Source organism: Spermophilus citellus (genome assembly GCF_964194105.1).
Source record: "Spermophilus citellus genome assembly, chromosome: 15".
Taxonomy (NCBI): Eukaryota; Metazoa; Chordata; class Mammalia; order Rodentia; family Sciuridae; genus Spermophilus; species Spermophilus citellus.
This window is the reverse complement of record NC_138195.1, coordinates 72427838-72454995: the sequence shown is the minus strand read 5'-3', so window position 1 is coordinate 72454995 and position 27158 is coordinate 72427838. Positions and strand designations below refer to the sequence as shown.

Below are 27158 nucleotides of genomic sequence, written 5' to 3'. Positions count from 1 at the left end.
TTTTAAAATTGGAGATTATAGGTTAAAAAAAAGAAAACTAGCTTGGCTGTTTTCATACAGTTGGCAATATTTGGCTGTCATTCTCACAGTTCCCTGTTCCCTCAGCTACAGTTGAGTAGCTACTTCTTTCTTCAGGTAAAATGTGCATCCTTACTTAGCCCATTTCACACAGCAGTTCATTTGGTTGACTCTGATGCAGTTTGGAACATGTTAGATGAATCTGAATCTCAGAAAGTTTATTAGGTAAATTTTATAGTACCTTGAGATATACTGGTCATTAAAACGAGTTATCTGTATTAGCCTGAATAAATCTTACAGGTTTTAAGGACTGATTTCCTAGACTGAGTTAATTGGCCCCTTTTCCGTCTCTCTATATCTTCTTAGTTATGTTACTGATCTTCTAAAACTTATAAATATGTAATTGTATATCCCTGTAATACAACATGAGCTGTATGTTTCTTCAGGCTAAGGACCATGAGCTATTTTGTTTCTTGTTAAAAGTAGCTAGTACCTGGTACACAGATGTTTGTTATGTATACAAATGTTTGTTAAATTCCTCTAACTTTAGAATTGGCATTTGAGTGCCATAATTGGTTTTATTTTTGAAAAAAAAAGTATTAGCTATATTTATTCTTTTATTACAAGCAACCTTGTTTAAACAGGATTTTTTAAAAAGCAATTATCTCAAAAATTTTTACTTTTTCAGTCTTAAATTGAAAACTACTGAAAATGCAAGGCCTAATAAGTACAGATTCTTAGAGGAGAAATTTTCGAGCTAGGTGATTTTTCCTTTTATTAAAATAAACATTCTAATAATATTCTTAATATTTTTAAACAAATTTTTTAGCTACCATTTAATTTTGTCTTTGTAAGAACTGAAATATTGGCAGTCTCTCAAACTCCGCTTACTTATTTACGTATCTAATCATTTGGGAACTTTTTTTTTTTTTTAATCTTTTTTATAGTTGTAGATGGGCAGCATGCCTTTATTTTTTAATGTGGTACTGAGGATCAAACCCAGTGCCTCACACATGCTAGGCAAGTGCTCTGCCACTGAGCTATAGCCCCAGCCCTTGGGAACTTATTTTACATTACTGAAAGTGTTATATGGTATATAGGTTTTTTATTTTAAATAAATAAAATTGAGATAATCTTAAACTTTAATAAATCTTTTTTAGATCATTTGTGATCTTTTGCCTTTCTCTGTTTTTGTTTTAAGGATTTTCACATGGTTTTGAAAAATGGAAAAAGTTCTCTGGTGCCTGTTTATATGATAATTGGAAAGATTTTATTTAACATTTTCTCAGTGGAAAAAAATGTGTTTTATTACCTTTCCTAGTTATAATAGCAGAGAACCAACATCATATATCCTAATTACTAGAAAGTGCTGATAATTTTTAGACTTAAAGCATGAAAGCATATGACTGTGGGTAGTTAGATTGGGATTTGTTTTATAAAGGGACTATTAATTGTGGTTTCTTCCAGTTGTAGTGTTTTCAGAACTTTTAGGCATTACATTTGACCATTTCTACCTTTCTATTGAGTAACCCCTCACACACCTCCCAGGAGTTGGAGGAGTCCAACCACATGTTTTCAAAATGTAAATGTCTCTGGGGAAAATGACTCCCTGTAAAGGTATCTTTAAAGTTTCAATATATTAAATTTTTTTTTTTAAATTGTTAGTAGACCTTTTTATTTATTTATATGTCATGCTGAGAATTGAACCCAATGAATGCCTCACACATGCTAGGCAAGCATTCTACCACTGAGCTACAACTCTAGCCCCTAAAGTATCAATATATTTAAAGGATTATGTATGTATCTTCAGCTCAGTATTTTTACTAGACTAGGTAATTTCCTGGACCCTTATAAAGATTATTGTAATAACATTTACTGAGGACAAATATCCACTGACAGAATAAAAAAAAACTTTCCCCCTTCTTCCATTCCACGTCTAGACATCTGCAGCATGCAGTTGGTTCTAGTCCATATCAAGATGACGGATTTAGGTGTTAGAAGGTAGAGAAGTTGGTATAGGTAGACTCAACTTAAATGGGTACTTGAAAGCAAGATGGTACTGCTTTGGTTTGTTTTTGTATCCTTAATTTAATCTCTCTCTAGACATTGTTCAATTTTAAACACCATTTACCAGCTGCATTTGTTTTCTATTCTACTAACCTGAAATGTGCTAGAGAAAATAATCTAAGACAAATGGATTTATTTTTCTGTTTTCTTTTGGCTTAATATGTCAGGATCAGAATTGGCTTGTATTTCCAGACTCAGGGTGCCAGAAAAAGAAATAATACACAATGCTTAGGCTTATCTTCAAAACTCTTATTGGCAAATTAGGTTAATTTTAGTGATGATCAGAGGCTTCTAAATTGGAGGTCAGTGGTAACTCCAATAAATACCAATTTCCAAATGGTGTCTCTCTGTTCCAGCCCATCACAACAGTTTTAAAACCAGCTTTTGTTTTTGTTTTTGTTTTGTTTTGTTGCTTTGTTTTGTTTTTTTAACAGGAGAGCCAGTGTAACTCCTTCAAGACTGGAGTGACACACACTGCATCTGCATCTGCCTCATGTGAGTTCTCATTTTGGCAGCAGCACTCTGCTAGGCTGGAACCTCTGTAGAGGTTTGCCCTTTATTTTTCTGAAATCTATAAATTACTACACAGTATATCTTGGTGGCAAAGGTAAAAAATGCATGAGAATTCCAAATTTCCCCGAAGGAAGTTTCTGCTCATTCTGTAGATTCTTTTTTGTGTGAGCTGCATCTACTCAGAACAAAGCCTACAACTTTCATCCCACAACACAAGTTATTTTTGAAGAGCTGTTTTTTGTTTTTGTTTTTTTCTCCCTTGCAGATTATGGAGTAAAGAGTATCTTTAAATGCTCTCAGTAGCTTCAACTTTCAAAGCTTTGGTTGTTCTCTTTATAGTCTAGTTACGTAACCTGAGAACACTCTGTGCTGTACTAGTGGCTGAAGCAGTCCTCTTTTTTGGACTCTGGCCCTTAAAACAATTTCTTTGTTTGTCTTTGGATATTGAGTAAGTTGGGGGTAGCCCCGAAGACCATCTTAGAGAATAAATAAGCAGTCAATGTGCAAGGTTATACTTACCCTGAAGTTTCAGGGTAGGTTTTGGAACCACAGAAGGTTAACTTTAAGAGTTGAACTTAAAACTCTGCATCATTTACTTGCCACCGTTTTGTAAGAAATTGAAATTAGAGCCTTTGTACAAACTGTAGAGAGGCATAGAGCTCCACAGTCTGAGGTGATAGATACAGTTGCCTGCAAATGGAGACTGGCTTTGAAGGGTCTGGTTAATCAGAAAAAGAGTTCTGCTTTTTAATCTTTACTTTTTTAAGGAATGGTGGTACTCTTTAAGCTTCAGGAATTTTTATCAACAGATCAGAAGAAAAAAATATTTACTCCCAAGGGAAAACAGAATAGAACATATAAATTCATGCCCTGAAAAGCTTCAGTTCTGCTTCTGAAGTAGGGGTTGTATTTTGTACAGCTATCCGATGATTTAATAACCCAGAGTTTGTATTACTGAATTGGTTATCCAGTAAGCTTATGAGAAAATATCTGAACTTTTGTGGGTCTTACAGCTTAATAAAAAAGATGGTGTTATGAAAATGGAACTTGGACTTTAAGAGATTGATTCCCACCTGAAACTAGATCACTTTATTTTGGACCAGTTGAATTGAAGTAGCATATTTCAGCATCCAAGCTTAAAGTTTGATGGTTATGAAATGTATAAATTCATAGCAGTGGTTGTATTCCCCACCAGAGAGAGTTTGGGATGAAACTCAGAAATCTAAATTCTGATTTGAGTGCTGTTTGTACTTGGCAGTGTAACTTCAGGTTAGCAGATAGGGAGAATATATCCTGTTTCTGGGAAGTACCCTGAACTCATTGAGGGAAAGGAAATTTTGAAAGCACTTATTTCTAGGTTGAACTTCTAGAAAGTCACCTCAGTTGAACACTTGGATATTCTGCCCTGTGAATAAATGCAGTGTGGCAAATAAATATATAGTGTTTTATTTTCTTATACACTAGAAAAATGGGGAAATGAGATTTTTTCCCCTGTATTTTTTCTCACTAAAAAATTCTCAGTAAATTAATTTGAACTCTTCAGTCTAAATTATCTCATACACATAGTTTACAATCCCAGATTACTCCATCACTCCATAATGACTAACTAGGGAAAATTGGTGATTTAGAGGTGAGCTTGTATGAGGGTGGTTATGATTTATTTTTCATTCTCCATTCTTAATACCACAAATTATCCTCCTGAAAAACTAATAGAAAACATTTTGTACCAATTAATGTTGGTAGGTTACCCAAATTATTTATCTGTACAGGAATTTTATGTCATTAAGTATTGTTTGAAATAACTGGGGCTTTGGTTAGGAAGAAGCAATTTTTGTTTTATGGTAATTTTGTTCAAGTGGGGACAACTGGCAATTGGTGGGAGACATGGCAGGGAAAGCCAGGTGAGAAATGTTAGTTTATATTTTCAGCCTAACTCAAATTTACGTCATTGGGTAGCAGGCCTTACTGGGTCATCAGCTTTTTCTCTGTTAACATTTTTGTACATGTAGCACTTCCTTTACTGCAGTGTGTGTCGTACAGATTCAGGAATTCCACACATGAGGTTTTAAGGTGTGTGTATGTGTGTGTATGTTTGTGTTGGGAGGGAGGGTGGAATGGGGTATAAAGCAGGAGTTGAGGGGGAAATAAATACAACCAGCTTTGAAAATGTTATCTAGAGTTATTGGCATTGGATTACTATTACCCCCAAAACAACAAAAGGAAAAAATATGGCTTCTTTTGGTGTCGTTCTGATGAGATGAAATGCAAGGATCTCTAGAAGCACATTAGAATTTTTCTTTTAATCTGACAATGTTTATTAAAGGATTTTAAAAGACCAGCTTGCTTTTTTTAAAATTTCAATTTAAAAAACAGATAACTATATCAATATGTTACAAGTTTTAAAGGTACAGAGCATACACGGAGCTCTCCTTCCTTACCTTGTAACACTGCCATTCACTTCCCTTTTTTGGAGACAAGTAGCATTACCAGCTTCTTATATAGTTCCGAAAATATTCTAAAGATTACTTTTAGAAAGGGAAAGTTGAACTGTACTCACTAAAATATTAACACTAATTTGAACCGGCAAACTAATTGCAATGAAAAATCAGTTTGATCCACATCATGTACAACCACAAGAATGGGATCCTAATTGGAATGTGTTGCTCTCCATGTATGTATAATATGTCAAAATACACCCTACTATCATGTATATCTAAAAGTATCAAATAAAAAAAATCAGTTTGAGCTATAGGCTAAGCAGATATTAATAATAGATGGAAGAACTATAGTAATATAATAATTGCTGCATTATTGTGAGACTGCAAAAATAGGGTGGATAGGGTGGATAATTGTTTAATTGCCACATTTGGCATTAAACAAATTAAGCAGGTCTTTATTTTATTTTCAGTGCGGCTTACCTATTCCTAGAGACTGATGGAATATTAGTAACCTAAATATTTCATTTGGGAGAAGCCTATTTAAAGGAGCAACATTTTCTTTATGGTGAACTACAGTGATAATTCTAAAAAGTTTTTTCATTGTGGAAAATTTCAGACATATACAGTAGTAGAGAGAAATCTCTATAATCTGAAATCCATGCTTTTTTAGCAGATAAAGAGAAATATATATATATATTTTATTTTTTTACACATACTTGCATGTATCCACCCTGCCATAATCATGTATAATAAAAGAAGTCATGATTCTTTAATATCTAATTCCCAGTTCATATGGATTTCCCTGTTGTCTCAGGCATGTCTTTTTCTGGTTGGTTTGTACTAATTCTTTATAAAATGCAATTTTGAAGCCTATAACATTGTTAGAGTTGACAAAACACAAGTTAATCTGACAAGTAGAACAGATATATTGATTAAAGGAGTATAAAGCAAATATTAAACCAAATAGGAATTTAATAAATAAACTTAAAAAAAGCTCATTTTGAAGATTCCTACGTCAATTGTGAACATCACTGAAGCCTTTGACAAACCCAGACTTATCTACTTTTCTGTTTACTTATTTTCTTACAGTTAATATCACAGCTATATTCTTTTTGCCTTCAGATTGTGAGAGTGAAAGAGTAGATAAAAGGAAAAAAATGTTTAGGTTTCCTGAGAATGAAGGAACTATTTTGAAATGTTTGATACTTCTTTTAACTGCTGCTCCTGATATAATATGAATGATTTCTACAGATTAATAATTGAATACTCTTAATTAATGGGGGCTGTGCAGAACATAGAATTTGAGGGGGGAAAAACCGAAATGGCAGACTGAGGAGGAAGGAAGAATTAGGAAAGAGTAGAAACACACTTGTTTGCCTTCTTTTAATGGGCTGTTCTTTATGCTGACTAATAAGAACCTCCTCTTTGTGCAGTATACAAGTCCCCGGAGTATGAATCCCTTGGCTTTGAGCTTACTGTGGAGAGATTAGTTTCTATTGGCTACCCCCAGGAGCTGCTCAGCTTTGCTTATGATTCTACATTCCCTACCAGGTAATTTTTCAAGATATTTTTATCTTAAGACCACTTCCTCTATCCCTCAAATTAGTAATCCCAAATTTATCCCTGACTAAAAGAATACATCACATAATACCTTGTTGTTTGGGGTTGGTATTAATTCTAGAATTACCACAAACCTTTCATATATACTATATCTTCTGTGTTCTTGAATTGAATTCGGTTTATTGCTGTTGAAGATGACCTACTTAGGGATGTGAGAAAGCACCTGATGGTGCTTGGCGCAGTGGTGCATGTCTGTAATTCCAGTGATGTGGGAAGCAGAAGCAGGAGGCTTAGAAGATCGAGGCCAGCTTCAGTAACTTAGTGAGAGTTGGTCTCAAAAAATAAAAAACACTGTGAATGTAACTCCGTGGTAAAGCGCCCAGGTTCAATCTCTAGTACCAAAACCAATATCCTGATGGGCAGCATCACAGATGGTCCTATCTGTCCTACCTTTGGCTTTTAGAGAGCAGTTATGTGTTTTACTAATACAATTACTGGATACTTAGAGCCACCTTAGACAGTTTGCATTTCTGGATTTGATAGGGAAGATTTAGGGTTAAACTGGGTGTTGTAAGGCATGCCCATAGTCTCAGTGATTTGGGAGGCTAAGGCAGCAGAATTGCAAGTTTGAGGCCTGCCTGAGCAATTTAGCAAAACCACATTTCCAAATAAAATATAGAAAAAAAGGGCTGGGGATGTAGCTTAGGTGTAGAGTGCTTGGCTAGTATGTTTAAGGCTCCAGGATCAATCCCCAGTACTCCCAGTACTGCCCCCTTCCCCCAAAAATTAAAATTACAGAAGATGATATTGCCAGGTGTGGTAGTACACACCTGTAATTTCAGTGGCTCCAGAGACTGAGGCAGGAGGATCACAGGTTCAAAGCCAGCTCAGCAACTAAGTAAGACGTTGTCTCAAAAACTGAAAAGGGCTTGGGAGGTATTCAGTGATTAAATTCCCAGTATGCATCCCTCAAAAAAGAAAGATGATATTTATTTGAAATACCATGATATATATCTCACAGTGTCAAAAAGAGAAATATCGGGGCTGGAGTTGTGGCTCAGTGGCAGAGCACTCGCCTAGCATGTGGGAGATCTTCAGCACCACATAAAAATAAATAAACAAAATAAAGCTATTGTGTCCAACTACAATTAAAAAAAATTTTTTTTTTAAGAGAGAAATATAGGGCAGCTCACTTATCCCAGGAAATGGAAAGACTATTTTAGAATGATATCAGTTGTATTGGTAGAAATTATAGTTTATATTGTTTGATTAAGCCCTTATTCATAATAGAAAACATTTATGATTACTTATCTGGAATAAATATTTGTAATTGCTCTGGGATTTATTTTAAAGATTTTATTTACATACTTTAGCCTCTAAGGTTATATTGTTTTAGAATACACCTAAGTCGCTACAAAGCTTGAGTTAGAGGAGGTTGGCTTGTGGTGATTGAGTAGTACTATATAAAACTATTGCACATATTACTTTGCATTATCAATGATGCCATTATTTTCACATAGAGGACTTGTCTTTGACACATTATATGGAAATCTTTTGAAAGTCGATGCCTATGGAAACCTCTTGGTCTGTGCACATGGATTTAATTTCATAAGAGGGTAAGTACAAAGAATGTTCAGTCTCTTTCTAGAGTTTGTTTTTTCTATAGTCAAACAATATGAAAATGACATTGTCTTTCCAGATGAGATGTACTTTCCTATTTATTTTAAAGAATTATTCCTGGACTGGGGATGTAGCTCAATGATAAAGCACTTTTGCCTACCATGTGTGAGACCTCAGATTCAATCCCTAGCATGGAGGATCACAAGTTCAAAGCCAGCCTCAGCAACTTAGCTAGGCTCTAAGCAATTTAGCCAGACCCTGTCTCAAAATAAAAAATACGAAAAGCAGGGGAATGGGCTGAGGATGTGGCTCAGTGGTTAAACTATAGCAATTTAATAAAGATTTTTAAAAGCTAATACATTGTTTTTTAACGTTCTAATAAATAGCTTCAGATATTCATACGGTTAAAAAAATTATTTTAAACATAGGGATAAAAATGAATATAAGGAGGATGGAGTTGTGGCTCAGAAGTAGAGGGCTCACTTAGCACATGTGAGACCCTAGGTTCATCCTTAGCACCATATAAAAATAAATAAAACAAAGGTATTGTGTCCAACTACAGCTAAAAAATAAATATTAAAAAAAATGAATACAAGAAAAGCTGGGCATAGTGGCGTGTGCCTGTATTTCCATCTACATAGGAGGCTGAGACAGAAGGGTCCTTGAGCTCAAACAAGTTTCAAGGTTAACTCTGTTGATCCAGGTATAGTGGCGCACACCCCAGATTCTGGAAGGCTAAGGAGGATCATAAGTTTGAGGGCAGCCTGGGCCAATTTGGTCAGACCCTGTCTTAAAATAAAAATACAAGGGGGTTGAGGATATAACTCAATGGTGGAGCACTTGCCTGGCATGCATGAAGCCCTGGCTTTAATCCATAGTAGTACTGTAAAAAGAAGAAGGAAAAAAGCTTTACTGGATGCTATATAACTAAAATTCACTTACTTTAAACAAAATATAATTTGCATCTACATTTATTACCCAACTCAAAAAAAAGAGGGAGAGAAAGAGTAATAATATATAAAACAAGGATAAACTTTATTTTCATAATCAGGATATTATGTCACTAATTTGAGTTTTCAACCTGGAAAATAGCAGATAAAAACATTTGGTGTATACAATTTTTTTAGTGAAACATATCAGTTTTTTCTTAAAAAAAAATCACAATATCACAATTTGACAACAGCTATAATTATGACTTTGTGTTTTCTCTATTTACTGCCTGACACAGTATTTACATACTGACACAGTATGACAGAACAGCAACTTCTATTTTTATTTATCTATTTATTTTGGAGTACTAAGGATTGAACCCAGGGCATGGCACATGCAAGGCAAGTACTCTGTCACTGAACTACATCCCCAGACCTTTTCCATTTTATTTTGAGACAGGGTCTCCCTAAGTTACACAGACTGGTCTTTAGCTTTTGATCCTGTTGTCTTCACAGGTGTGTGCCACTTCACCTGGCTGTTATTCATTCTTGACAGCAGAGTTGTAAATAGAAAGACAATGTCTTTTGGCAAATACCTTTTGTGGTAAGAGGTAGGAGGTAACTGAGTGCCTCTTATCACAAAAGGTACTTGCCAGAAGATATTGTACCAAACTTTTTAAATCTGAGGTCATAGTAGTGACCCACTTAGAATTTGATCATCTGATATAATACTCTTCAGGTATTATTGACATTACATATGCTCAGAGATATCCCATATAATACGTACTGAGAACAGTGTGAAGTAAACATCCACCTTGACCTATCTGGGCAGCCAAAAAAGGTTATAGCCACTGTCCTTTCATTGAGGTTTTTCAACATCCATAAATATCAAGAAGTAGGATTTAAACATAAAATGACTACATGTAGTACTAGTAACCTAAGCTCTTTTATTTACAAATGTTGTTGTTTTTATTCAGAATACCAATGAGGATGAACCAGTTTTCAAATGTCTGAAAAGGAATTTTTGTATTAATGGAGGGGTAGATGGAGAAGAAAAGCAGTTCATTAATTTAGCTTTTCAGTCACATTTACTAATTCAAGATTCACAACCACCTACCTCTCTTCCTCAGTAAAGTTTCCAAGTAGCTCCCCTGGAAACATATTTAATGGTGTTTCAAAAACATGTAATTTATGAGTAAATGCAGAATCATTCAAACAACACACTACAGTTCTTTGAGTCAAAAGGGAAAGTCCTTGGAAAGGAGAAACAAGATGGATAAAATGGGAGAAATGGTTATTGATGGACAGGGCCAAAAGAAGTCAGGGCTTCATCTGGCATCACACGTTTTGCTAATAATTTGGAAATTAATTTTTCAGAAAATTAATTTATTTTTTAAAAATATTTTTTAGTTGTTGATGGATCTTTATTTTATTTGCTTATTTATATGTGTTCTGGGAATTGAACGCAGTGCCTCATACATACGAAACAAGTGCTCTACCACAGAGCTCCAACTCCAGCCCCAAAAAAGGTGTTATTTTGTGGGTCACAGAAAGTTAGCAGTAATCTGCACTAAATTATTTTCTTCCTACTCTGAGTGCACTGTCCTACTTTTATGGTGTATTATCTCTCCCTGAGTTGATTTTTAAATTTTAAATACATACAAGCATGATTTGATATTTAAACAAAATATAATTTCTAACTGCATATATGTCAATTTGGGTAGTAACTGCCTAATAAATGTTAACTATCTCTATAGAGGAATTGCTCTTTACTGATGGAACAGTATATTACATTTAAGAAAACAATGTCATCTTACTAAACTTCACTGAGGAATATGTATTGTTATTCCCTTCCCTCTTATTTTTCATTACATAAAATTTGGAAGACTAGAAGATGAGGTATTCTACAAAGTTATTTTTTATTAGGACCTCTTATTTCAGAAGGATGACTAAGAGGAAACTAAGACAGGATGATAATAAGATTTTATATGCCTAACTGGAATTTATGCCATTTGCAGTTAACAAATTGAAGCAGAAATTTACCCAAGTCACTCAGTGTTAACTTTGATTTCTTTCTTTTTTTTTAAAGAGAGAGAGAGAGAGAATTTTAATATTTATTTTTTAGTTATCGGCGGACACAACATCTTTGTTTGTATGTGGTGCTGAGGATCGAACCCAGGCTGCATGCATGCCAGGCGAGCTCGCTACTGCTTGAGCCACATCCCCAGCCCCAACTTTGATTTCTTTTATTTAGATTTGTTAATTTTCATATATTCACTGAGAACTATAATTAATCAATTAATTTATCTATCTATCTATCTATCTATCTATCTATTTATTTATTTATTTATTTATTTGGGTACCAGGGATTGAACTCGGGGCACTTGACCACTGAGCCACATCCCCAGCCCTATTTTGTATTTTATTCAGAGACAGGGTCTCATTTAGTCATTGAGTGCCTTGCTTTTGCTGAGGCTGGCTTTGAACTTGCAATACTCCTGCCTCAGCCTCCTGGGCCGCTGGGGTTACAGGTGTGTCACACCACATTTGGCTTGAGAATTTTACATCTTCATATTTTAGTCTTTGTCTGTTTTAGCTTTTCTGAAATATTTTTTATTAATATTGTTCCCTTCTTTTTCTTGAAGTGTTTCATTTCACTCACAAGAAGCTTGTGCATATTTAACTTAATTTCTCTTTCACTGACTTTTTCTTTACACCTTAAATATCCTCCATGGTTCCAATTTCAGTTTCTTTATTAGTTTTCATGATTTCATCTATTACCGGTGTATATATGATTCCATTTATCTTTCAGATTTGACTCTTTGTTTTAAAATCTTGATCTTTGTTTCTGATTGCCTACTATGAATCTTTTTTACTTCAAGCTTAGTATAGCCAAAATAGAACTACTTTTATGTCCACTTCTTATCCAGATATTTTTTCTTTCTTTTTTTTTTTTTTTTTTTTTTTTTTTTTTAGTACTGGGGATTAAACCTAGAGCCATCATGTTTTATTAGCAGTTCCAATTACTTCTCAAGAGATACCTAAGCATAATTGTCATTATTTTTGACTCTTAGGTCTCTCATTTACCACACCCATACAGTTGTCTGGTCTTACTCATTTCCTCAGCAGTCTTTCAAAATGCATTTATTCCTTTATTTTCCTCTGATAGCATGCTAGGACAGGCTCTACTTAGTCTCATGACTACTGCATTAACCACCTGATTTTCTGTTACTTTCTATAGTTGGTTTTTGCTGCATAATAAATTATTCCCAAACTTGGTGACTTAAAAAAATGACTATTTGGGGGCTAGGGTGGTGGCCCAGTAGTAGAGTGCCTGCCTAGCATGTGTGGGGCACTAAGTTCGATTCTCAGCACTGCATATAAATAAATAAAATAAAGTTTCATTAGCAACTTAAAAAAATAGTGACTATTTTATTTAGCTCTAAATTATGAAGGTCAGCTGTGCAATTCTAGGATTGTTCAGCTGATATCTCCGGGCTGTTTCTTATGTCTGTGGTCAGCTGGTGGATCAGCTGGCAGCTGATCTAGAATAGCCTCACTCACATGTCTGGCAACTGGCAGGCTGTTGGCTGTGTTCCTCATTTCTTCATGTATCCTTTTATCTCCTAGTGGACCATTTCACTGTTATTCACATAGTAGTCTCAGGGTTCCATGTGCAGCAGGAGAGGGCAAGCCATTGTGCACGGTGTCTTCCAATTTTGCTTAGATCCCATTTGCTGCTGTTTACACCTATGTTTAAGGATGAAGAAATAGACTGAAGTTCTAATGGGAGAAACCATAAAGTTGCATTGCAAAGTGTTGGGAAGAATTTTGGGCCATTTATTGCATTTTCTTTCTGCACTTTATTCCAAAACTGATACCAATTTAATCTTCTTAAAATTTAATTCTGATGAGTTGAATCCCTTTGTGTAAAAACTATAAGTAATACTGTCCTGAATGAAGTGTAAGAACAGTGGCATAATCTGCCTCAGCCCATCTTTCTGGCGGTTTTTTTTTTTTTTTTCCTCTGCTTCACTACCTGTACTAAAATTGGACTTGTTTCTCAGCTGGTCCTCTTAGCTTTTAAGGCTTAGCTTATAAGTCACCTCTTTCATGAATCCTAGATTTTCCTATCCTTCTCTCATTTGCTTCTCTCTACCCCTTAAGTTGAAATGATTTCCCCTTCCTCAGTTTTCTTATAGCTCTTTGCAGTTTTCTTGTAGTAGTTGTGATTTTGTTTTAAATCTTATTATACTTAAATGTGTATGTTTCTCCCTCCCAGACTGAGAACTCTTTAAGGCTAGAACCTGAGCTTGTTCATCTTCTAGTTACCCATGTTTAATATTTGGAACCCTGTGTTGTACATAACCATCAAAATATTTGAATGAATTATTCTTGTTTTTTTAGTTGTAAATGAACACAATACTTTTCTCTATTTGTTTTTATGTGGTGCTGAGGATCAAACCCAGTGCCTCACATGTGCTAAGCAAGTGCTCTACCACTGAGCCACAACCCCAGCCCCTAGAATGAATTTTTGAATGATGAATATTCTCCAGTCATGTTAATTTTTTGAATGTCAATTTTTCAAATTTTTCTTTCAGGCCAGAAACTAGAGAGCAGTATCCAAATAAATTTATTCAACGAGATGACACTGAAAGATTTTACATTCTGAACACACTATTCAATCTACCAGGTAGACTCATTCTATGCTTGTATATTGGTACTTTCCCTTCTTTCCATAATCATTTGTCTTTGCTCAAAGGAGATAATAAAATGTGTGAATTATTTCACTTATAGCTTATGAATATCTATTCTTCATTTTTCAGAGACCTACCTGTTGGCCTGCCTAGTAGATTTTTTTACTAATTGTCCCAGATATACCAGGTGTGTATATGCTACAATTTTCTTTTTCCAGTTGATTTTTAAAATTAATGTACAGGGTTTTAGAGAACTGGCCATTGTAGGTCTTTTCTGCTTTTCTAAAGTGAATTTAGTGCTAGTGAGAGATGCCACATTACCAGCCTGGAGATGGGACAGCACCAGCAGCTCCATGCAGGCTCTCACCTCCCACACGGCCCCTCTCCTTGCCAGTGTGCTGCAGCCATGTTTGGAAGGGACCACTTCTGATTGGCTTCTCCTGGGAATGAAGACGGCCAGCAGAGGTGCTAATTGTGACAACTGAGTGGGAGGTTTGTGTGATGATTATCTGTCCAAGCAGAATTACACTAAAACCCCCCGACTCATTTCACAGCAGCTACCCAGGAGCCATTCAGGGATGGTAATTTAGTTTCATTCCCAGGCCCAGCAAGATTTCATTGAGGAATAAATACTGCTTATTTTCCCTGAAGCAATTTTTTGCTTAAGTCTTGAATAAATTATCCTCTATTTTTATAGGGAATTGGATAGCCTTTGCTGAAGTTGTAGCCATATATGTCAGAGTTTGCTAACTTCTTATGTTAGTCCTTACCCACTTCAAGACACTAAATTTGGTGGAAGGCTGAGTCACTAAGAAAATGGACATTATCTTTATACCTAGGGACAATGTCAGAAAGAAGTCAGGGTAGAAAGAACCTAAATGACCAATTGTACGTTTTAGATGTTTCTTCAGTGAGAACCTGTTTCTAAAAAGTTATGAATAAAAACCTGATATTTTATTACTTTGACCTTTTAGCTTCCATTCTATATATTATTCTATCACTTTGTATTTGTTCAGAGTTATTGTATTCCATTGAACATATGGCAATTTCTGGTGGTCAAAAATGGATTTTTATTAGGGAGTAATTATTTTCCTAATTAGCCACAGCCATACCCATATGATATTGGAATCTTTGAGTCCCCTGGGTAACTTTTGTCATTCATTTTATTTATCCTCTTTTGAATTCCCTGTCACATTCTTTTTATCTTTCTGTAGCTGTGAGACAGGATTTAAAGATGGGGACCTCTTCATGTCCTACCGGAGTATGTTCCAAGATGTAAGAGATGCTGTTGACTGGGTTCATTACAAGGTACTCAGAAGCTGCTGCTTCCCCTGCTTACTGTCTGGCATGTCTTTACTTTTCAAGTGCAAATGGAGCAAAATTTTTCTTCCATTTATAAAAACGGGTTGGGGGTGAAGGGATTTCCTGCCTAATGATAGATCTCTAGAATATATTTGTTCTTGTTTGGTCATCCTAGCCACCTTTCCTCACTTGGTGAAACTTGGCTTCTAGATTTTATTGAGTTTTCATTTCTCAAACTCACTAGAGATTTTCGTGTAAAAGATTATATTTAACAAATCTTTGCAGAAAAGTAGACAGTTTCATATTTGAAGACAGATTTTGGTGGCAGAGTTGCAGCAAATCATATCTACTACTTTTTCCTAACCCTCTAGTTTTATTTGTTTTTTTCCATTTTGGTAAACACTTAAGTTCATTCTGGTTGACAGTAAACACAATTTTTATTGTGAACTACATGTTAAAAAAAAACTTATTTTGTTATTTTCTTAGCTTTTTTTTTTTTCTTTTCCCCAGGGCTCCCTTAAGGAAAAGACAGTTGAAAATCTTGAGAAGTATGTAGTCAAAGATGTAAGTAATTAAGGGAGAAACAGATCTACATAGCTTATTTTACCTATTAAAGAAATGAATAATAAGCCTGTTCATAATGAAATGGACAAGGAAGATACTTCTTTGTTGTGACATAATATGTGCAAGGCATAATCACCAAGAATAACTAGAACATAGGTCTTAGTTTTTTGTGTGATTAGTAAGCAAGAAGACCTAGTATTTCATTTGTCCTTGTAGATCTAATTATAACATAGCAACTAGGGGGTTACTGTGTGTATATCACCATTATATCATCTAATATATTATTGTTATATCTGTTTTATAAATGAAAAAACTAAGAAATAGAGGAATTAAATATCTTCCCTAAGATTACACAGTTAGTAAGTAGTAAAGGCAAGATTCACACCCAAATCTGACTTAAATAAGAAGCATTATACTAGACACTGGACCATCTAAAAAAATGTACATGTATATGACTGTTATTTAAAGTACCTTGGGCTGGGGTTGTGGCTCAGTGGTAGAGTGCTTGCCTAGCATGTGTGAAGCACTGGGTTTGATTCTCAGCACTGCGTGTAAGTTAAAAAAGAACCATCAAGAACTTAAAAAAATTTTTTTGAAAAATAAAATACCTTTAACTTATCAATAGGAAATATTGAGGAAGGCTTTAAAATACCTTAAAAGATTAGTGGGAAACATTACATTTTAAAAAAATATAATGTAATAAATTAATAGTATCTTACCAATATTTTAGGTTTGGCAATTATACTGTGATTAAATAAGATGTTACTATTAATAAAAGCTTAAGGAAGAATACCGGGGAACTCTTATTTCAATAACTTTTTTTTTTACTTTTTAGTTTGGGTGGACACAGTATCTATTTGTTTATGTGGTGCTGAGGATCGAACCCAGTGCCTCACGCATGCTAGGCAAGCACTCTGTCTCTGAGCCACAACCCCAATCCCTCTATAACTTTTCTATAAGCTAAAATTGTTTCAAAATAAAAAGTAAACATATACAGGGTCCCAAGTTCAGACATTTCTTTCTTTTCTATAGCATGTAAATAGCAGAATACAATATTTTCTCCAAGCACTACAGTAAAGATTTTTTTTAATTTTTTTTTTTTTTTTAAAGAGAGAATGAGAGAGGAGAGAGAGAATTTATTTATTTATTTAAGTTCTCGGCGGACACAACATCTTTGTTTGTATGTGGTGCTGAGGATCGAACCCGGGCCGCACGCATGCCAGATGAGCACGCTACCGCCTGAGCCACATTCCCAGCCCCTACAGTAAAGATTTTTTATTTTCAGAATTTGTACTTCCTATTTCACTCTCCTTCCCACATTGTTTCAAAGAAGAACATTAAGTGGGGAGGGTCCATGTTTTAGTCAGCTTTTTTTGCTGCTGTGACTATAGGACCCAACCAGAACAATTTTAGAGGAGGGAGTTTAACTGGGGGCTCACAGTTTCAGAGGTCTCAACCCATAGACAGTAGGCTCCATTCCTCAGGGCTCAAGGTCAGGCTGAACATTATGGCAGAAGAGTGTGGCAGAGGGAAGGGCTCACACACATGATGATCAGAAAGCAGAGAGAGACTCCACTCACCAGACAAAAAATATATCCCAGAGCCATGCCCACAGTGCCCCACCTCTTCCAGCCACACAGCCCCTGCCTTCAGTTACAGTTCAGTCCCATCAGGTGATTAATTCATTAATTGGGTTAAGGCTCTTCTAACCCAATCATTTTTTCTCTAAACCTTCTTGCATTGTCTCACACCTGAGCTTTTGGGAGATACCTCATATCCAAACCAAAATAGTTCAGGAGAATTGTGCAAAGGAACCTATTTATTTATTGTGAGAGAAGGAAAAGGTGTTTTTCTTTCCAGTTAAAGAAACATATCAGCAGTTAGAATTTTCTTATCTGCAGGTGGGCATGGGCATTTCTAGATTTATCTGGACTTGCCATTACATTCTGCAAGGTGCTTGTAAAACCCTAGTATATACGTAATGTGGCTATATCTAATAATCTCCAATAGCAAATTTGCTGGTGTTGTTTAAAATAAACTTCTCGGGATTTCTAACATATCTATCTCGTATACTTCAGGAAATCACAGGTAATTTAAACTCTTTCTTGAGGTAGACCATATGAGAAAGGTGGAAATATGTTAATGTCCTTATAGTCACTTTACATATGAATCTAGATGCTATGTACAGTTTGTATACTACATATATTAAGATTTTTTTTCATGTATAGCGCTTACGGGAGCTTTTAAATGCAAAATTCTGAAACCAACAACTAATCTTTAAAAGACTTACCCTACCCCCTATTTTAGGGGACAAAAATCTAGTATATGACTACCCCAAAATGAAAGTATTTGTGTTTTAGTGTTTTGTTTTTACTGCATTTCAGGGAAAACTGCCTTTGCTTTTGAGCCGGATGAAGGAAGTAGGGAAAGTATTTCTTGCCACCAACAGTGACTATAAATATACAGATGTAAGTGCTTAATATTCATATTGATTATGCAGAGAAATTATTTTGGCCTAAAGAACCTTGAAAATAATGAGGAGGACAGAAGTTTTTAAATGAAAGTAGTTTCTGTCATCTTATTTTGAAAGCAGAGTGAAAAAAGCAAAACTGTATAGGGAGAAGGGCCATATCAGAATCCTTCTAATTTTTTCTATTCTTTATGACTCTTTTCCCTGATTATAGTTGGTTACTTGAAGATTTTAATTTTGGGACTATTAAAATATTTGTGCTGATTAAAATGGCTTCTGTTTCTCTTTGGAGCATCATTTATATAAACCTAAGAAATTGTACCCTTTACTTTCTGTACTTCCCTGATGTTGGAAGCTCCATAGTAGTAAGTGGTACAAAGATTTTTTGAATTTTAGATATCAGAATTTACTACCTCTTTTTTAAAAAAATATTTTCTTAGTTGTAGATGAATACAGTATCTTTATTTTATGTACTTATTTTTTGTATGTGGTGCCGAGGTTCGAACCGAGTGCCTCACGCTTGCGAGGCAAGTGCTCAACCACTGAGCCACAGCCCCGGCCCACTACTACCTCTTATTTTTGAAATTGTTTTTTAGTGTGATTAAAGCATGTGAAAAAACTAATATTAATTCCTTATTTACTTCTGCTGAGACAATTACAAATTAATAGTGTTAGTAAAAAGTTCTCCCTCCAGTTCATTTTTGTAAAAACTTTAAAATATATTATTCCATAAGTCATTAGTTTTTCTCTGTGCCCCTACCTTATATGCCCCTTATCTCAAATTTTGTGTTGTAGGAAAAATAAATAGGGATATATGTATGAATCTGTATAGATCTGAGAATCTCATAAGGTTTTGTGGGGTTTTTTTTTGGGGGGGGGTTGTCTCGTATGATGAAGTATTAATTTCTAGCTTCCACTGTCATAAACTAGAAGAGATAAGAATGTGGTGAATGAATTCTATATTGAAAAAAGACATTTTATGAAAAGGTTTTGATTTTTTTTAAATTATTGCATATCCTTTGCAAAAGTAGTATGTGAACCTTATTTTGCATTTTTTTTTCCAGAAAATTATGACTTACCTGTTTGATTTCCCACATGGCCCCAAGGTATTTCATTAACTTAATAGATCGTTGCTGTAGTAATAATGAATGCATTTAATCATTCAGGAATATTTAGGTGAAGGAATTGGGTGGGAACTACCCAGAATAGTCCTAGATTTTAAACCTTTTCTTTAATTCTCATTAACAAAAGAAAAACAATTAGCAATTTGAATATTCAGCAGATTGAAATAAAAAAAGGATATTCAAGTGGAATTTAGTAAGATTGGATCAGAATAATTTCATGCCTAAGAAGTTCTGTGTGGAATTATCAAGTTTGTATAGCAATGAAAGTAATATTCAGGTTGAGAAATATATTTGGTTAATAGGAACAGAAAATTTATATGTGTTCTTGATAGTTTCTATATTCTGCTGTTAAGTCATTGCTGAGTTTTGTGCCCAAAGAACAGTTAACTTTGGTATTTAGCAAAGAAGTCTTCATTCCCACAGTATGGCTATATTTAGATTTAAGGAATACCCATTACAACTTAGTCATATACTTGTAGAATTTGATTCCTAGACTTCTATGAATAAAAATCAGCAGATCCCTGTTTTGAGATCACCCCAAATTAATGTGCACTTCTCTTCAGGATAGAAATAATTTTAATGGGCATAACTTCTACATTATTGTGACTACTTTGTTATATGAACCAAAGACTAGTATATACCTAGAACCATCACTCTAAGAACAAATAAAATTTCCTGATATGGTCCATAATAGTTTATATACTTTAGTTCTAATGCTGATCAAACCTCCCTCTTAATCTGTCCCTTGACTTACATCTCTCCCTAGCTCTTTTTCATACATTTCAGATTGTGAGCACACCTTCATATGTTAAATTGCTGTGATATGTTACTGGAACTCAGGAGATTAAATGATTTAAAATGTAGAGATTACTTTGGTTGGGGGGGGAACCAGGGATTTGAACTTAAGAATGTTTAACCACTGAGCCACACCCCCTGCCCTTTTTTATATTTTATTTAGAGACAGGGTCTCACTGAGTTGCTTAGGGCCTCACTAAGTTACTGAGGCTGGCTTTGAACTTGGGATCTTCCTGCCCCAGCCTCCCAAGCTGCTGGGATTATAGGCATGTGCCACCACGCCCAGCTGTAGAGATTACTTGAGTTTATTATTTACACCTGTTTCCAGAAGGATGTGGCTTATAATTAGACACAGTGCATTTTTAAAAATTAAATAGTGAGATCTTCTGGTTATACTTAGTACTGCTGAATTCCTTATATTTGAACAAGATTACATGTGAGTGTCTTAAGTTAAGGAGTGGTATTTTGGTTTTTACTGGTTCTCCTTCACCAGCCTGGGAGCTCCCATCGACCATGGCAGTCCTACTTTGACCTGATCTTGGTAGATGCACGGAAACCACTCTTTTTTGGAGAAGGCACGGTATTGCGTCAAGTAGATACTGTAAGTTGAGAGGGTAATCTGTCTTCTTCCCCCATTCCCACTCTCCCTAAGAAAATAGATACTTTTAATTTAATGGCCATATTTCTCTTAAAATTTATAGTTTTGGTCTTAAAACTGAAGTTAGTCCAACAAACCAAACTAATAATTGAAAAAAATGAGTGCCATGTCTTTGGCTGCCTGCCAAGTAGTGCTGTGGGTAGATTATAACAGGATGATAAAGTATTACAAAGTTCATATTCTTTTCACACAGAAAACTGGCAAGCTGAAAATTGGTACATACACAGGCCCCCTACAGCATGGCATCGTCTACTCAGGAGGTAAGTCAGAAACTTCCAAAGATTTTATTTAATGTTTTTGCACAGTATCATCTTCGCTTAGACCTCACTGTGAAAACTTTGGTGTTCTCTGAGCATAGTGCTACATGTACTCTTCAGTATTTTAGAGATGCTGTTTACCAAAGGTAAATAGTCACCCACTAAATTGATAAAAATCAAGGAGAAAGAATTTTATTTTCATTAGTAGGTTCAGCCACCCCCCTCCCCCCGCCACCGCCTCTTTATTTTACCTATTTATTTTAGCTTTTTGGAATAATTTTGGGTGCGTCTCAGGAGTTTTCTAGTAGCCTGTGTGTGCACAGATACATATTATGTTAAACACTTGAACAAAGCTAACTTAGTGGCTGATCTGTGATAAAAAAAAAATGGTGATGTTGTGCTTTTGAAGGTTATATTTACTTAAGCTGAGATAGAATTGTGTAGGATTTGGTATTAGAGTTCTAGTCAGCACAGTAGAGCTGAAGACTTTATCTTACAGGCAATAAAAAGAGTGGTAGGAAGAATGGCAAGTCTTTGTCTTTAATAAAGGTCTGTCCCTTAAATAAGAGTAAAATTAATCGCAGTATTAAGTGGGTGTGGACTTTGCTCGCTTTAACATGGAGATCTTTTTCTTATGTTCATTGTTTCAGGTTCATCTGATACAATCTGTGATCTGTTGGGAGCCAAGGGCAAAGATATTTTGTATATTGGAGATCACATTTTTGGAGACATTTTAAAATCAAAGAAACGGCAAGGGTGGCGAACTTTCTTGGTGATTCCTGAACTTGCACAGGAGCTGCATGTCTGGACTGACAAGAGTTGTAAGGGACTGTTATATTATTGTGTTTTATAAATCTTTTTTTTTTTTTTTTTTTTTTTTTTTTTTTTTTAAGAGAGAGTGAGGGAGAGAGAGAGAGAATTTTAATATTTATTTTTTGGTTTTCGGCGGACACAACATCTTTGTATGTGGTGCTGAGGATCGAACCCGGGCCGCACGCATGCCAGGCGAGCGCGCTAACCGCTTGAGCCACATCCCCAGCCCCTTTTATAAATCTTTGAAATAGCTAGTTTATATCTAAATGGCCACCTTTGAATTCATTCCTTTTTGATAAACCATTACTTTTTGTGCAGGGGATCGGATGTGGTCAAAAGATGGGCCTTGATAGTCCCATTAGAATATTCATCTATTTCACAGAATTCCAGAATTTTAATAAATATAAGAGGTTATTATCTTATTCAAACTTTTTTTATTTCCATTTTGCTCTTTTTTTTTTAGTTATAGATGGACATAATACCTTTATTTTTCTTATTTTTATGTGATGTTAAGGATCGAACCCAGTGCTTCCCGTGTGGGAGGCAAGTGCTCTACCACTGAGCTATAATCCCAGCCCTTATTCAACTTCTTAAATCCCTTTGAGGTTAAGTGTAGAATGTTGGTGTCAGACCTCACTGTGAAAACTTTGGTGTTCTCTGAGCATAGTGCTACATGTTGTATTACAGTTTGTAATTGCTAACCTGTGCTCCACTTCCTCTGCAGTCTATATTTCTCCAACCATGCCTAGTTGCCATTCTCTCCTAACAGCCCATATTATCTGAGATTCTGGGGGGTGACAGTTCTGAACATTAATTACCTCCTGGTATTTATTTACTCTTCTGAAAAATAGAGAATGAAGACAAATTATATTCTTGGACTGAGCCACACTGTATATTTGCAGGACATATACTATATTAAATTGAGCTATGGGGATATAGTTACATAAAGGTGTTTGATACACAAGTTCTTCATGCAGCCCTACTGAGTATCACCAAGTATATGGTGAAAGTTACTCCAGAAATTTGGCCTGCCTTGAGTAATAACCCTGAATCTATCCTTTAAAATCTGCATACCCTTAGGCAAGTTACTGAGAATACCCTGTGCCTTACTTTCCTCAAATATTGAAATGGGGATGATAATAATAGCACCTACCTCATAATGCTGATGAGACTTAGGAAATATGTGTATAAAGAAGATAGACATCACAACCCTTCTCAACCAAGGCTCCTCCTGAGAACCAGCAGGAAATGTTGGAATCTCTCTGTCCTCACATTTGTTAAATAGAAAAAAAAAAAAAATAGATGTCTTAGGGCTTAATTCCCTCGGGGAACTCAGGTTGAGAAGGGTTACAACAGATGGAAAACATGCAGATACTAACTGTTGCTATCTCTGCTGTCTGTACTATCAGTAGAATCTTCTGGCTGTCCTTTCATCTGTATTTTCAACTTTCCATCTTTGAAGTTTCAGAAATCTAATTGATTTGGCTGTACTATTTCCTGTACTTGTGACCCTGGACAAGTCACTTCATTCTCATTCATTTATCTAAAAATGGGATTACTAACACTTGCTTTTTGCTGACTACATCTGAGATAGGGTAGGAATTGGTATTTTTCAAGCTCAGAATGAGCACACAGATGGAAGAAAAAATTGTAGTCAATGGTGTTCAAATAGAAGAAAAGGTAATTAAGGTGTTGAGCTGCTGCCACATTCCAAACAGATTATCATGGGTTTTCTTGAAGGAGATAGAGATCATTTATACACCTGCCTGTGACATGTTGGTCCAGGCTATATATATTGGGTCCTGTGTACAACTTTTTACTGAAGTTTTAGTGTCAGTTAAAAACTGAGTACTTTTCTTTTCTTTTCCAAACTTTAGCCCTTTTTGAAGAACTTCAGAGCTTGGATATTTTCTTGGCTGAACTCTACAAGTAAGTTTCTCAGTTCTAAAAATTTCTTCCCTAAAAACCATCTGCCTTTTTGGGAGTCACTTTGGTGTAAGAAATGTTCTTTCTGGAGATTTTCACAGGGTTTTTCTCTTTATCTTCAGGCACCTTGACAGCAGTAGCAATGAGCGCCCAGACATTAGTTCCATCCAGAGACGTATAAAGGTATCAAAACTAGATTTGAGAGAAAATAGAAAATGAGTTAAATGATTTTCATATTTTTTATTTTTTTCCAGGGACTGGCATATAGCTGGTGCCCAATAAATAATTTCTTGAATGAACTGAAAATCAATCTTGCCATTTTTTTTTTTTTTTTTAGAAAGTAACTCATGACATGGATATGTGCTATGGGATGATGGGAAGCCTATTTCGTAGTGGCTCCCGGCAGACACTCTTTGCCAGTCAAGTGATGCGTTATGCTGATCTCTATGCCGCATCTTTCATCAACCTGCTGTATTACCCATTCAGTTATCTCTTCAGAGCTGCCCATGTCCTGGTAAATAAAGTTACTTTTGATAGTTAAGATACACTTTAAGATCTGCAACCAGCTTTGTGGGACTGCACAGGAGACAATTTGAACATTCTTATGTGCAAAGCCTAGGGTCAGATTATGTGGTTGCACAAGGGCCTTTCAGAAAGTATGATCAAGATATTGAAACTTAGAGAATATAACTTAACTCTCTGAAGTCTATTACAAGTTACAGTGAATGATGAAGACTTTATTCTTTTGTTAATATTACTTCAAAGAAATGTGGTTTCTATATTCCTGTGTTCTGATATTGAGCTGTTGAGGACTGGCTGTGAAATTGAAAATAATAGTCTTCTCTGTCTTACCCAGTTTCCAGCTGTAGTAAAAGATAGGTTTACTATTTTGGGAGTAGAGAGAAAGAGAGATAGTTTTAGGTAGTAGTTTTGTAAAGGTCTATCTAAATGATTTGTCTGATATAACTCTACATGGCCACATAATAGGGGAAAAGGGGTTAGGATTTGGGAAGTATCTCTTTTGCTTTACTGGATGTAGTGAGCTTCTTGCTTTGTTCTAGATGCCTCATGAGTCAACAGTGGAGCACACACACGTAGATATCAATGAGATGGAGTCCCCACTTGCCACCCGCAACCGCACATCAGTGGATTTTAAAGACACCGACTATAAGCGACACCAGTTGACAAGGTCGATTAGTGAGATTAAACCCCCCAACCTCTTCCCACTGGCCCCCCAGGAAATTACACACTGCCATGATGAAGATGATGATGAAGGAGGAGGAGGAGGAGGAGGAGGAGGAGGAAGAATAAGGAGGAAAACCAAAACCCTGAACACCCATTAAACAAGTTCTGGCAGGACCCACAGGAGCAAAGGATGTTCTTGTTTGGGTTCTACTGGGGAGGAGGGTGGGGGTGCTCCATCAGAGGTACGTCTGGAAAGTTTCTAAAGACTTTAAAATATTCTAATCATAGAGAGATACTTGTTTTAGTTTTGTGTATCTATATTCTTTGCAGATGGCTCAGAATTGTAATGGAGTCTGTATTGGAAGGAAGTAAGGGTAAAGTCAGGCTGAACTGCATGCAGATGGTTCCATGTGGCTTGTGACACTGTTTGCTTGTCTTTTATGATCAGTATGTCATAGTGTATCTGGATACACTAAGGGTGAAGGGTTTCGAGTGTAACAAGGACTAGTGGGAAGACATCCAAAAATGCTGTATTGTTTCAAATTGTTCTATTACTTTAAAATCCAACTTTTTCAGTGCATTACACAGTATTGTATATCAGTGGAGAAATATATTGTTTCCATTATTGAGTGTAGTCTTCTGTTGAGGTCAAGTTTCCTTTCATAAGCCTTTAAAGTGTCCTCAATGACTGGCAAGGCTGCTGCTCTGTCAGTAACCTTGCAGAAGTATTCTCTGTTTTAGGACCAGTCTGGAGTGGACTGCAGGGATTCTATTTTGACATATAAAAGTCCTATTCTTTCTGCATTTTTTTAGGTTGATAGCACAAATACTTGTTATCTAAAACCTTTTTCTCATCTGTAATAAATCTATAAAGGAATTTAGCTGAAATGACAAAGGAGCAAGCCCCCAGAAAAGAGGAGGAGAAACCTTCTTATATTAGAGAATGGTTAAGTAAGATGTATCAGGATGGGCTGTAATTGTGGCATCTGCTACCCAATTCCACATTTCTCTAAGCTCTAGTGTTGATTGTTGTATTTTAAAGTTGAACATTAGAGAATGGGAAAAGGACTCTAAGCCAGAACCTTACTAATGCAAATAGCAAAATCAGTGAGAATAAATTCAGAACTCTAAATGAAATCACTTCTTGTTTTGAGCAAGAATGAATTATTGTAGACTTTAGGCTCTTATTAATGCCTCACTAGTACAGTGAAAGTTGTTCCAACATTTTGAACAGTGATAATAGATTCTTAACTTTCATATATTTTCTTCCAATCTTACTGTCATTGGTCTATAGGGGAGACTAGACTAGCTGATCTAGAATTCAATAAAATGCAATGTTTCTAAATATTGACTTTGACCCCTTCTATAGCACAACCATAATTATTATTGGTCTTCAAGTGGGTTCAGGTTTGGCTTAGTGATAGTAGTTTGACAATTTCTCGGGAGATACACATTCCCAGAACTCGGAAGATCTAACATGATTATATCTATAGTGTCTCACAGGCTTCAATTTTTTCACAATGTTTTTTGGTATTGGACTTCGAGGTGAGGCTTTAAAAAAAAAATCATTTTGTGGGTAGGCAACACAGCTCAGTAACATAACCAAAGTTGCCATGCCTCATGACTTGCACTTTAGATTGCAGTCAGAATGTGTTTCATGGCATGACTTAATCTATGGAGAATATATGCTCCTTTGAAAGAATAACTTTAGAAATGCTATTGCATATAAAAATTAGATGCTATCTTTTTAAAAATGTTAGACAATGTGGTTGCTGTAACTGGTTATTCTCATCCAAGATGAAGACGTTGCCCAGTTTTATATAGATTGAAGTTTTCTCAAACTCAAATCTTTAAATGGCTTATTATAACTACAGGGCTATTTTATTTACATATTTTCCCTTTCACAGCAAAGTTCACTTTGCTTTATTTTCCACACTTTTTATATTGTGTTCATATACGAGTTTCTTAATAGCCAAAGGATTCTGTGTGTTCAAGGTCTAAGAAGTGGAAAGCACACAAGTGGAATAAGAATTCCTCTGTTAGCCATAGCTTTCTTCAGGACCACCAGAACATATTATGAAAAAAATCTTAAGACCCAAGGGGCTGAGTGGTAGAGCACTTGCCTGGCGTGTATGAGGCTGCTGGTTCCATCCCCAGCACCATACAGACACAAAAAAATGTAAGACCCAGAGTAATGTGGTACTTCTCTATATACTTTTTTT

At 35.5% G+C, this 27158-nt stretch overlaps 1 protein-coding gene across 1 annotated transcript in view; it reads left to right on the top strand.

Annotated features, from left to right (window-relative positions):
• Window positions 1–26073, top strand: part of NT5C2 (5'-nucleotidase, cytosolic II) — an 85318-nt gene extending 59245 nt beyond the window's left edge. Inside the window, 16 exon segments of the mRNA XM_081267397.1 lie at window positions 6470–6587; window positions 8117–8212; window positions 13747–13838; window positions 13972–14029; window positions 15057–15150; window positions 15655–15708; window positions 18093–18176; window positions 19243–19284; window positions 20591–20698; window positions 20949–21015; window positions 21663–21833; window positions 23703–23754; window positions 23874–23934; window positions 24089–24265; window positions 24813–25025; window positions 25027–26073. Coding sequence (XP_081123523.1) covers window positions 6470–6587; window positions 8117–8212; window positions 13747–13838; window positions 13972–14029; window positions 15057–15150; window positions 15655–15708; window positions 18093–18176; window positions 19243–19284; window positions 20591–20698; window positions 20949–21015; window positions 21663–21833; window positions 23703–23754; window positions 23874–23934; window positions 24089–24265; window positions 24813–25025; window positions 25027–25062 — 1523 coding nt within the window. The 3' untranslated portion in view covers window positions 25063–26073.
• Window positions 26074–27158: the final 1085 nt, after the last annotated feature.